Source organism: Hemitrygon akajei, chromosome 21 (genome assembly GCF_048418815.1).
Source record: "Hemitrygon akajei chromosome 21, sHemAka1.3, whole genome shotgun sequence".
Classification (NCBI taxonomy): Eukaryota; Metazoa; Chordata; class Chondrichthyes; order Myliobatiformes; family Dasyatidae; genus Hemitrygon; species Hemitrygon akajei.
This window is the reverse complement of record NC_133144.1, coordinates 28,431,499-28,444,174: the sequence shown is the minus strand read 5'-3', so window position 1 is coordinate 28,444,174 and position 12,676 is coordinate 28,431,499. Positions and strand designations below refer to the sequence as shown.

General features: G+C 40.6%; 1 protein-coding gene across 1 annotated transcript in view; it reads right to left on the bottom strand.

The window, feature by feature from the left end:
- Window positions 1–12,676, bottom strand: part of hcn4 (hyperpolarization activated cyclic nucleotide-gated potassium channel 4) — a 494,535-nt gene that overhangs the window by 164,760 nt on the left and 317,099 nt on the right. Inside the window, exon 4 of the mRNA XM_073025811.1 lies at window positions 7,825–8,043. Coding sequence (XP_072881912.1) covers window positions 7,825–8,043 — 219 coding nt within the window. The remainder of the gene's footprint in view (window positions 1–7,824; window positions 8,044–12,676) is intronic.

Genomic DNA, 12,676 nt, shown 5'->3' with positions numbered 1-12,676 from the left:
CTGGAAATCCAGAATAACACACACAAAATACTGGAGGAACCAAGCAGATCAGGCAACATCAATGGAAAGGAATAAAGTACAGATGTTTCAGACCAAAGCCCTTCATTATAGGCGCTGCCTGCCCTGTTGAGTTCCTACAGCATTTTGTGTGTGGCATTGCTTTAAATTGTAAAGCTCATCAAACGTAAGGATCATTTCATTCTTTTCTGTACAAGTTTTCACCTTTGCTGCCCCATTTTTATGCCTTCTATTTTCTAAATGACACTGCTTGCAGCTTGCTCCCAATACTCACCCTGGTTCCTGGCTACCTATCCACTCCCAGGCCTGTCAGTCTACCACATTTTCTCAATCTTATAAATAATGCAACAAGAATATGACGATAAAACCATAAGCCAAAGGAACAGAATTAGGCCATTCAGCTCATCAAGTCTGCTCTGCCTTTCCAACATGGCTGGTTTATTATCCCTCTCAACCACATTCTCCTATATTTTTCCAGTAACCTTTGATGTCCTTACTAATCAAGACTCTAATCATCTCCACTTTAAATATTCCCAATGGCTTGGCCCCCACAGAGGTCTGTGGCTATAGATATCACAGATTCACCACCCTCTGGCTAAAGAAATTCCTCTTCATCTTTGATCTAAAGAGATGAATTTCTATTGTGAGGCTGTGCCCTCTGGTCCTAGACTCCCTCACTATAGGAAATATCCTCTGCACGTCCATTCTACCTAAGCTTTTCAAATTTAACCTATTTGATAGGTTTCAAGAACATAGTTGTGTAATATCCTTTAATTCGGAACTTACTGCTTGAAAATGTATTTAAAAAGAAATTGGATCACTACTTAATGGAATAACTTGCAGAGAAAAGAATAGGCAAGTGGGACTAATTGATAACTTATTTAGAGAGATCTCATAAGCATAATAGGCTGACCAGCCAATTTTTGGTTGTATGGTTTTTGACTCTAAAGTAGGATAAAAGGATAAAAACAATGTGCATTTTTTGTCACCAAATTTTTAAATTGATGGTTCTTTATACTGAGAATGCAGAAATGTGTTCTTAATGCAAGAAATCTTCAGTCATATTAAATGAGATATTTGCATATTCATAACACAGCTTGACTTCCCTTGGTTAAGTCTCCCTGTGCTCATCAATTTCTCCATAGAGAAAAATACTGTCTGGGATTTACTTATGAGGTTAGATTGTAATGAACATTAAATTTTTTAAAAATCCTTCTGCTTTGTAAAGTAAATGTACATTCTACATATAGAGGCCACCTATTTAGGACGTTGCCGAGGCAATTCTTCTTCTCTTAGGGGATTGTGAGTCTTTAGAATTCTCTTCCTCAAAGGAGAGTGCCTGAATATTTTGAGAGGTAGATGGATTCTGCAGGTTACCATCTGTTGATAGAAATGTGGAACTGGTCTTGCTGCCTCAGTAAAGCAGCCAACACGATCAAAGGCCCCACTCACCCTGGACGTTCCCCTTTCTCCTCCCTCCCTCAGGCAGAAGACTCAAAAACACAAAAGCATGTACTACCTGGCTCAAGGACAGCTTCTACTCCTTCATTACAAGACTATTCAATGAGGACTTGTCCTCACAATCTACCTCGTTATGATCTTTCACAATATCGTTTACCTGCACTGCATTTTCTCTGCAGCTTTCCTACTTTGTTCTGTCTTAATGCACCGAATAACGATCTGATCAGTATGCAAGACAAGCTTTTCACTGCATCTTGGTACATGTGACATTAATAAATCCAAGCTACTCTATCAACTAATAACTTATTGAGTGATGGAGAAGTTTGAAGAATCCTGTGGCTTTCACCTGCTCCTATGATCATATATTGATTTAATATGTATTATTCAAATGAAGACTTTCAAATCCTAGAGACTAGATTACCAAAACACTGGTTGAAATTCCAGTGTCATTCACTATAAAAGCAAAATATTTCTAAAGTATCATAAAACCAAGGCTCCATATGGTCACCAAGAGGGCTTGAGAATCTCATATAACTTACACAAAATGCTGGATGAACTCAGCAGGTCAGATGTCAGTTATGGAGAGGAATAAACAGTCAATGTTTTGGTTTGAGATCTTTCATCAAGACTCTAAAGGAAAAGGGAAGAAACCTGACTAGTGATGTGAGAAGATGGGTAGGTGGGGAAGCAGAAATGATTCCTGGAAAAGGTAAAGAACTGAAGAAGAAGAAGGAACCTGATAGAAGAGAAGAGTGGACCATGGGGGAAAGTGGAGAAGGAGTGACACCAGAGGGAGATAATTGGCAGGTGAGGAGAAAGAAGGGGTAAGAAGAATGTGGAATGGAAAAAGAGAGAAGGGGGAGGGAAGATATATTACTGGACGTTAGATAAATCGATGTTCATGCTGTCAGGTTGGAGGCTAACCAGACAGAATACCACCATTTCTTCAACATATCATGAGATTCTTGTAAACACAAGAAATTCTGCAGATGCTGGAAAGCCTGCAAGTTTTCTGTGGTCATCTGGTGCTCCTGGTGTGGCCTGCTTTACATCCTTACATTAGTGAGACCTAACATAGGTTGAGGAATTGCTTTGTCGAATATCTTCGCAAGGACTGTAACAAGCAGGATGTTCTGGTGGCCAACTACTTTAATTCCTCTCCCCTTTTCCATTCCAGTGTGTTGGTCCATGGACTTCTCTACTGCTATGATGTGGTCAGTCTAAGGATGGAGGAGCAAAGCTGGTGGTCCAGGTCGACATTTATTATTGGATTAACGTCACAGAAAGAGATCATGGTCATTATACTTTAGTTTTTGTGAAAACTGTGCACAATCAGCAGCTATGTTTCCTAGATTACAACAATGGGTTCATTTTGAAGTACATTGGCTTGAATTCAAAAGAAAGGAATTGTATTTGCATAATATCTTTATCCTCTCTTTCTAAACTGCATTGCTTCTGAATTGCACCTTCCCTTCTGCAGTTAATATATACACAGCAAAGTCCCACAAGCAGTAGAAATAATTCCTTTCACAGATATTAGCTGAGGTACATCCCCTTAGGATGAAGTCAACAGCCTGTCAGAACTAGACTGAGTCGCCCTCAAATCCAGGGGGCTGCCAGAGTGAAAAAAAATTAATGATTTTTGAGACTAAGCTATTGAATTTCATTTCTTATTTTGCTTCTTGGTTTACTGTTAAAACTAATCAAAAACCCAAGCAACAGAGTTTGAAGCAGTTTAATTTTCACTCATCAAAGAAGTGCTGGTCTCCTCAATCTTGCTGGTAATGAGAAACCTGTCAATAAATTTACTGCAGCCTCATCTCTATCAGAGGCACTCAGTGACTGTACCAACAAAGAAAACACAGGGGAAGTTCAGCAGTTCCAGCAGCATCTAGAGATAAAGATGAACAGCCAATGTTTTAGGTTGAGAACTGAGACGTCCTTCCTCAGTCTAGATGAAGGGTCCCAACACAAAATGCCAACTGACCATTTTTCTTCATCAGTGCTGCCTGACCTGTTGAGTTCCTTCAGCACTTTGTGTGTTGCTCCATATTCCAGCATCTATAGTCTTTTGTGCACTTGGTTTGTGGCAGGTGTCAGTAACTTCGCTGTCTAATCAACTGTTAATAACCACAGTTCTTCTTCAGACAGAATAGCAAGAGCAACACACACAAAAAGCTAGAGGAACTCAGCAGGTTGCTTCCTCAAAGTTACAGGAACAATATGCCATCACTGTTCATCTTCAGCTACACAGTTGTTGTTAGTGTTCTATGCACAAGGATGTGCACATAGTGCCCAAAAGCATCTGACTACGTTTCTTTCTACAAGTGATTCGTGACCTAGTGTTTACTGCATTTTCTACTATTATTTTTCAGTATATCTAGAGCCAATTCACTGAGCTATCATATTAGGCTTTTTTTAACATGTTTTTTTTGTTCATGGCATGCAAGTGTCATTGGACAGACCAGCATATACATTCAGTGGCCACTTCATTAGTCACCTCATGTACCTAATAAAGTGGCCACTGAGTATACATTCATAGCCTTGTGCTGAAGTCCATCCACTTCAAGGTTCGATGTCTTGTGAATTCAGAACATACTCTTTTGCACACCACTGTTGTAGCAAGTGGTTATTTGAATTCCTGACACCTTTCTGTCATCTTGAACCAGTCTGGCTGTTCTACTCTGACCTCTCTCATTAACAAAGTGCTTTTTTCCCCCCACAGAACTGCCACTCATTGAATGTTTTTATCTAAATTTGTCATACTGTAAGCATGCTTACATCTCTGTAAGCACTAGCAACTGTTATGCATGAAAATCCCAGGAGATCAGCAGTTTCTGAGATACACAAACCACCCCATCTGGCACCAACAGTCATTCCATGGTCAAAGTAACTTAGATCACTTTCCTTCCCTATTCTAATAGTTGGTCTGAACAACAACCAAACCACTTGACCATGTCTGCATGCTTTTATGCTTTGAATTGCTACCACATGATTGGCTGATTAGAGATTTGGATTAATGAACAGGAGTAAAGTAGCCAATGAGTGTCTGTCACCCTGAACGAAATACAGAAACTGCTAGTAAGTTCAGCAAGCCTGGTAGTACCTATGCAGAAAAAAAACATTCCTACTGAAAACCAACTTTTATGCCACTTTATCCCAATTTTGTTAAAGGACGGCAGCCCTGAAACATTGGCCATTTCTCTTCACACAGATTCTGCTTGGCCTGCTGAGCTTTCCCAGCATTTTCTGTTTTTATTTCAGATTTCCAGCATCTGCAGTTTTTATTTGTTTTCATTTGTTGTCCTGACCTGTTTTTTTGTGGCCCACTTGCACTGGCCAGTTTTCTGTACCACTTTAGAGGGCTGAGTATGGATTCACATATAGGCCAGACCAGGAGAAAGGCAACACATTTCTTTCGCTGAACCAAATAGGTTCTTAAATGAGAATCTTGTCATTCTCTGGTTACAAGACTAATATTAACTTGTTAACTACTTGATTTCAATTCTCATGTCTGCTAGGAAGGGGTTTAAATGCACATTGACAAGTTATTTTAAACACAAGGGTTTCTGCAGGTGCTGGAAATCAAAAGTAACACAGACAAAATGATGGAAGAACTCAGGACCTCAAGCAGCATCTATGGAAAGAAATAAACAGTTGACGTTTTGGGCTGAGATTCTTCATCAGGACTCAATGAAGGGTCTCTGCCCAAAACATTGATGGTTTATTCCTTTCTTTTTTTGTAATTTATTTTTTTATTGAAGTTCATTATGGTTTATTCCTTTCCATTGATGCTGCCTGACCTGCAGAGTTCCTCCAGCATCTTGTGTGTGTTACTCCTGACAAGTTAATTTCTCAGCACGCTAACCGCTCTGCTACTGTGGTGAAGTGTACACTCCTGGAAGTGGTGTTGGAAGTGTTCAGTACCTTGTTGGCTTAGGTCACAAGGTGATTTGTGGGATAGAAGGACCTTTATCAGTGGGGCCTAAATCCAGCAGAAGTTAACAACATTGGGAAGAAGAAAGAGGGAAAAAAATGGGGAATGGAAAAGCTTATTCTAAAAGCAGCAGTGTGACTAATTTCAGAAGAGGCTCTGACAGAACATTATCTACTGTTTTCCAGATTACTCAGATTATCTAGATAAATGATTGAAAGGAAATCTCAGATAATTTTATTAATCAATAAACATCATTTCTTAAATTGTCTCCATGTTGGCCTTCCAATCTTCAACTTCATAAACTCCAGTTCTTTATTCATATTCCTACCTTCACCTCCAATCAGGTCATTTATTGAAACTGGCTCCATCATTATAAAAATTAAAATCCTCCTTGTTTTTTGGTTCCCATCATTGTTTCACCTCACCTCTCCACCCTAATAATCTCTTGTCCTATCCATCCCTCTCTCCATATCCCCTCAATGGTGGACAGATCTGAGACTCAGCCTAAAGTTTCTCTCCAAGCCTCTCCCAGCTGTTCTCATCTCCTCACAAAACACCTGGTTACTCCCTGCTAAGACTACTTCCATAGCTTCCTATCAATATCTATTTATATCACTTTTAATGTTAAATGTGCTATATAAATGCAAATTACTCTAATCAATGGCAATTGTTGGTTGTGGCACCAATATTAGTAATGTTGATTTTAATTCTGGGTGTCTGATTTTTTATAGCTAGCAGCCAGAGAATTCTCCATGGCTCATCTTGTAAGTAATCTGGAAATTGCATTCATTCAGTCCGTGCTAGCCCCTAAATTGGAAATTCCAAAAGTTTCCTCACACCCGTGCAAATTATTCTCTCACAGGAGCTATCTCATTCTCTTATGGAGCTGTTAATTTATTCTAGTTCCATCACCCTGTACAGTGAGTTCCACTATTTTTAAAAAAAAAATACCTGAGTCCATTCTTATACGCTCAGTGGCCACTTTATTAGGTACACCTGCACAGATGACTATTATGCAGATGACTGATCAGCCAACTCAATGCACAAAAGCATACAGGCATGATGAAGACATTCAGACCAAATATCAGAATGGGGAAGAAGTGTGATCTAAGTGACTTTGACCATGCCAGAGGGGTGGTTTGATCAGCTCAGAAGCTGCTGATCTCCTGGGATTTTCACATATGATATAGATAGATAGATAGATAGATAGATACTTTATTCATCCCCATGGGGAAATTCAACTTTTTTTTTCCAATGTCCCATACACTTGTTGTAGCAAAACTAATTACATACAATACTTAACTCAGTAAAAAAATATGATATGCATCTAAATCACTATCTCAAAAAGCATTAATAATAGCTTTTAAAAAGTTCTTAAGTCCTGGCGGTTGAATTGTAAAGCCTAATGGCATTGGGGAGTATTGACCTCTTCATCCTGTCTGAGGAGCATTGCATCGATAGTAACCTGTCGCTGAAACTGCTTCTCTGTCTCTGGATATTTAGAGTTTACAGAGAATGGTGCATAAAACAGAAAAGAAATCCAGTGGGGTGCCGTTCTGTGGGGGTGAAAATGCCTTGTCAATGAGAGAGGTCAGAGGAGAATAGCCAGTCTGGTTCAAGCTGACAGAAAGGCAACTGCAGCTCAAATAACCAACCATTACAACAATGGTTTGCAGAACAGCATCTTTGAAATTACAACACCTCAAACTATGAAGTGGCTGCGCTACTGGAGCAGAAGACTATGGACTTCCACTCAAAGAGCACTTCATTAGGCACAGGAGGTGCCTAATAAAGTGGGCACTGAGTGTCAACCCATTCTTCAATGAGACCTACTCCTTTTAACCATCTTGCATGAGCCACTTATGTTAACTCTCCAACCTTCTTTGCTTCAAGCAAAACAACTTCAACGACTCCAGTGAAACTTTGCAGCTGAAATTGTTTTTCCTTGGAACCATTCTAGTCAACTTGACTGAAATGATTAAGCCTTCAGATCACCAGCAAGCATCAACAATGCAGAACACACTGGAACACAAATGAATTCACAGAAAATAAAAAAAAACAACATCTTTCCATTGAATTAACAGTGTTGTGTTTGGCACAGATAACCTGGAGCAATTTAAAAAGAACATAATCTCCGAGTTGTGGAGACATACCCAAACATTCTCACAGTTTATGACAATAATGGAACCCTTGATTAGATTACAGCCTTGTATTCACTCCCAAGTATCTATTATTCACCACGATTTTACACGATATTGAATCAAGAATATGTCTGCAAGTAAAACTGACAGCATTAGTATCAGGTTCAGCAGCGGTGCCTCACTGTTCAGTAGTAATGCTAACAAGATTCCTGCCGCAGGATCTCTCTACCTGCAAAGCAGTGTTTTGAGATGATAGGGAGTGCTTACCTTCTCCTGATACTGCCTCCGAGAGGAGTCCAAAGACTGGATGAGAGCTGTGGCATGGCCGATGAACATGGCGTAGCAAGTAGCCCCGACTATCATACTGAGCATGGTCAACCAGACATCAGACATGCCGACCGGAGCCTGTTGCCCATACCCGATGCACAGCATGTGGCTCATGGCTTTGAACAGTGCATACGAGTATTGCTTTGTCCAGGAATCATCCTGTGAGGGAAAGCAAACCAGAGAATTAGCAATTTTCTTCTATTTATTCAATGGTACAGTATATACCTCACAAGCAATGCAAGCGTCTATTATTCAGCCCTGGAGCTGCAAGGTCTATCATATTGATGGGTCTGGAGTTACACATTGTCCATAATGGATAGGAACAGATTTCCTTTGATGACTCAGCCAGTTCCATCATAGGTATAGCTCTTCCCACAATCTAATGAGGTGATTTCTCAGGAAGGCAACATCCATCATCATGGATCCCCATCATTGAAGCCGTGCCCTCATGGACCAGAAAATATAGGAGCAGAATTAGGCCATTTGGCCCATCAAGTCCGCTCCACCAGTTCATCATATCTGATACAATTTTCCTTGCAGCCCCAATCTCCTGCCTTCTCCCTGTATCCCTTCGTGCCCTAAGATTGATAGAGTTTGATAGATACCATTCAGGAATCTATCAAACTCTGCCTCAAATATACATAAAGACTTGGCCTCCACAGCCACCGATGGCAATGAATCCCACAGATGATACTACTGTAATGTTGCCATCAGGCGGGAAGTACAAGAGCCTGAAGACCAAATCCTTGAGGTTCAACAACAGTTTCTTCCTCACTGTTAACAGATTCTTGAACTGACTTGAGAAATCGCCAATATTACCCCGGACTATATTTCTTTTTCTCTCTCTCAATCCTGCACCAGCATTGAAATGTTCGCTTCATTGCCTATTTTTGTGCATATATAAGTAATTTCTAATTTATGTGAATTTAAGTTTATGTTAAATTGCATCTGTCAGGTTTGTAAGGTGTTGTACTGCTGAGAAATAGTTAATTTTCATGGCATTTATATCCTGTGTGTGCATGCCTAAGACAACAATAAATTGGACTTGAACTAGTGAACCAGGTGGATTTTTATGGCGACCTGTAATATCCTTGTTAAAATGACTAATTTTTTTTAAAATCCAGATATATTTGACAATGGTGGGATTTAAACTCATGTATCACTATCAATATTCCAGAACACCAGTTTTTTGTCAAGTCACCTATAGAGCAGATAGGTGTTCACTCTTACTTTAGAGCTTAGAGTAGAAAATAGAGGCAAGACCTATTAGAGGTATACAAGATCTTGAGGGGCAGATGTAGAGTGGAAACACATACTCTTTTTCCACAAAAGGAGGTACTAAAAATAAGAGAGCAAGGGCTTTTAAGTCAGAGATGAGAGATTTGATCGGGCTATTAGGGGCGGCTTCTTCATGCAAAGGGTGGACCATATTTGGAATGAGCTGCCAGAAATAGTTGTAGAGGTGGGCATGTTAGCTACACTTAAAAGCCACCTATATAGGTAAATGGCAACAACACACAAAATGCTGGAGGATTTTGTGGGTGTTGCTTTGTATTTCCAGCATCTGCAGATTTACTTGTGTTTTTAGAAGTACAAGGGCAGGAGACGTGGGCAAACGGGACCAGCTTGCTGGGCAGCACAGTTGGCATGGATGATTTGGGCCTAACCGTCTGCTCTGATCCTGTATAACTCTATGACTAAACCTAAACGTCCTCTAAACAGACTCAAAGAGGCAGTAATAATTTCTGCAATAGAGAGTGCGGAGAAGGAGATAATGTTCCACACTGCATATCGCATTCCCTGTTACAATGGACACGGAGAGCAGCAAGCAGTCAGAAGCATAAACAATTAAACCGTAACTTTTGTTCTCCTTCTGTCCCCATCATACACACATCCACTGCCCAACCCCTCCTACTACGTGCTGCAGTGCAGTTCAATGATAGGCTAAAGTACAGTGGCAGAGACCTAGATTCAATCCTAGCCTCAGGTGTTGTCTGAGTGCGGTTTGCACATTCTTCCTGTGACTGGGTGGATTCCCTTCAGCTGCTCAGATTTCCTTCCACATTCCAGAGACATCTGAATGGTAAATTAACTGTGCACTGTCAATTTCCCTCACAACCTATCTCTGTCCCCTACCCCCCCACCCCCCATCTTCTCCCTCGCTTGGTCTCACCTATCACCTGTGAGCTTGTGTTCCACCCCTCCCCCACACCTTCTTATTTAGGCTTCGGCCCACTTCTTTTCCAGTCCTGAAGAAATCTTTCAGTCTGAAACGTTGACTCACTTGGAGGGGACTGTTTATTCCCCTCCAAAGATACTGCCTGGCCTGCTGAGTTCAATCAGCAATTTGTGTGTGTTGCTCAAAATTGCCCTTATTATGTAGGCGAGGGGTTCAATGTGTGGGGAGTTCAGAGTCATACAGCACAGAAACAGAACTTTCTCTCCACCTTATCAAGGCTACAGCTCTGTCTATTTACACTAACCCTATTTGTCTGAATTAGGTCCATATCCTTCTCTCCAAGTGCCTGTCTAAATGCCTCTTCAACATAGTGATTGTATGTACCTTCTTGGCAGTAAGTTCCAGATATGAACCACTTACCGTGCAAAAAACTATTCCCTTCAAATCCCCGTTAAAACTCCTTCCTCACCCTTTTAACCTTTGCTCACTTGTTTAAATACCCCTATCAGTGGAAAAAAGATTACTTACGCTGTCTATGCCTCTTATAATTTTATATCTCTATCAGATCACCCTTCAGTCTCCTTCACTCTAGGGCCAACAGGCCCAACCTATCCAGTCCCTCCTCATTACTAAAGTTCGCCAATCCAGGCAGCTCCCTGGTAAATCACCTTTGCACTCTATCCAATACAACCACATCCTTTGCAGTTTGACTATGAGATCATCAGACAGTGAAGCAGAGTTTGGCCATTCAGCCCATCCAGTTTGTTCCTTAATCAGCCTAAAGTTATTGAAATCAACCTTCCCCAATTCAATTTTTGTTTTTATGTTCTGTTAAGATCTCCGCCCTCATGGCCTGATCTCTTCAACTGCAGTATGGCCATCAATCCTTAGTACAATGAGGAGTTACGAAGAATAGGTCAGGAACATGACCTGGCAAGAGGTAACTCAGTTGACTAAAGGTCAACAGGTGCAGATTTCAGTATTGCAGTACATTGTGTGGCCTAGTGTACTATGCTAGAAGTATGCATCCCTGAGGACATATCTCCTTTCCAGCATAATTCTTCCACACAGAAGCAGTGAATCTTTGGGATCCCCCACACATGAGGATTGTGGAGGTTAGATCATTAAAGGTATTTAATCAGGAGGTAGATACATTTTTAAAGGATCAGGAAATTGATCTATGGTGATCTAGCCCAGGGCAGAATCAGAATCAGATTTATTATCACTGACTTAGATGACGTGCAATTGAATCAGAGTAGAAAGACAGAAAATTACTATAAATTACAAAGTTAAATTAATAGTGGATAGCCCGGTGGTTAGCACCAGCGATCATCAATTGGGGCTTGACTGGTAGGGAGTCTATATGTTCTTCCCATGACTATGTGCTCCGGTTTCTTCCCACATTCCAAAGACATATGATTAGGGTTAGTGAGTTGTGGGCATTCTATGTTGCTGCCGGAAGCATGGCGACATTTGCAGCTTGCCTCCAGTACAATCCTCAGACTGCTGTTGTCATTTCTGACACAAGGTTGATTTCATAGGTTCATAGACTATTCAGAAATCTGACAATGGAGGATGCGTGGTGGGGCCAATTGGCCTGCTCCTGCTCTTGTCCTTTCTATTACGATTCTATAGCTCTTAAGAATCTGTAATGAATAAATTCTTACCAATGTTGTTGTAAGCATAATAGGTATATTTAGTCCTCTGTCCTCAAAATGCTCCATTAGTTTAAGTAAATTAACATCAAAAAGGAATGCCTTCAAAATTGAAAAGCATTTATGACATTGAAAACCATTGGTTCAACAGACCTATGTGCATAGTTTTGTCTTACTTGAATTCAACAATCCTTACAGTCATTGTTATGATCATACCCCAATAAGAAACCTTTTGCCCTAAACCTGATCTAGTCTCCCCCAGTGTACGTGTACTTCATTTTCCTGCGGGCGAGCATGTCAGTGAGCAGCCAATATTTTTTAACCCTCCATTATTGTCATCTTCCCCTCCATAAACCTGACTAATCCAGCAGAGACATGAAACAATTAAAAGCAAAATATATTGGTAGTTCTCCTCACATGTAGAGCAGTCCACGTAAGGATGGCAAGTTTCCCTTTTGGCGGACAGAAGGAAGGACATTTGTAAGCCAGATGGGCTTTTACAATAATCAAGTCATTTCACGGTCATCAGGACTGATTCTAGCTTTTTAAAATTGCAGATTTATTCCATTATTTGTATGTTAATTCCCCAGCTGCCATGATAGTATTGGAACTCACATCCCAGTGTCAATACCCAGGTCTCTGTATTCTGGTCTTGTAACTGAACTATTATGCCAACCCGCTGCTGAAGGGAACTAGCAAGCTACTCTGTGACAATGATGGGAATAAATGTACTGCAGAGCCTGCCAGAGATGAGCATAGGTTATGAAAAAAGAAATTGAAATCAGAATAAATAATGATTAATACTGTTACACATGCGTGGAGCAAGAACGACAGTGGAACAGTAGGAAGCAATGTTTTTAGTCATGTTAACCACTGTACATGTTGGGCAACTTGCAGTGCGGGAGTGTCGAACCGGCCTGCCGAGATGAAAAGCATGCACATTTGTAACCCCGTGCCC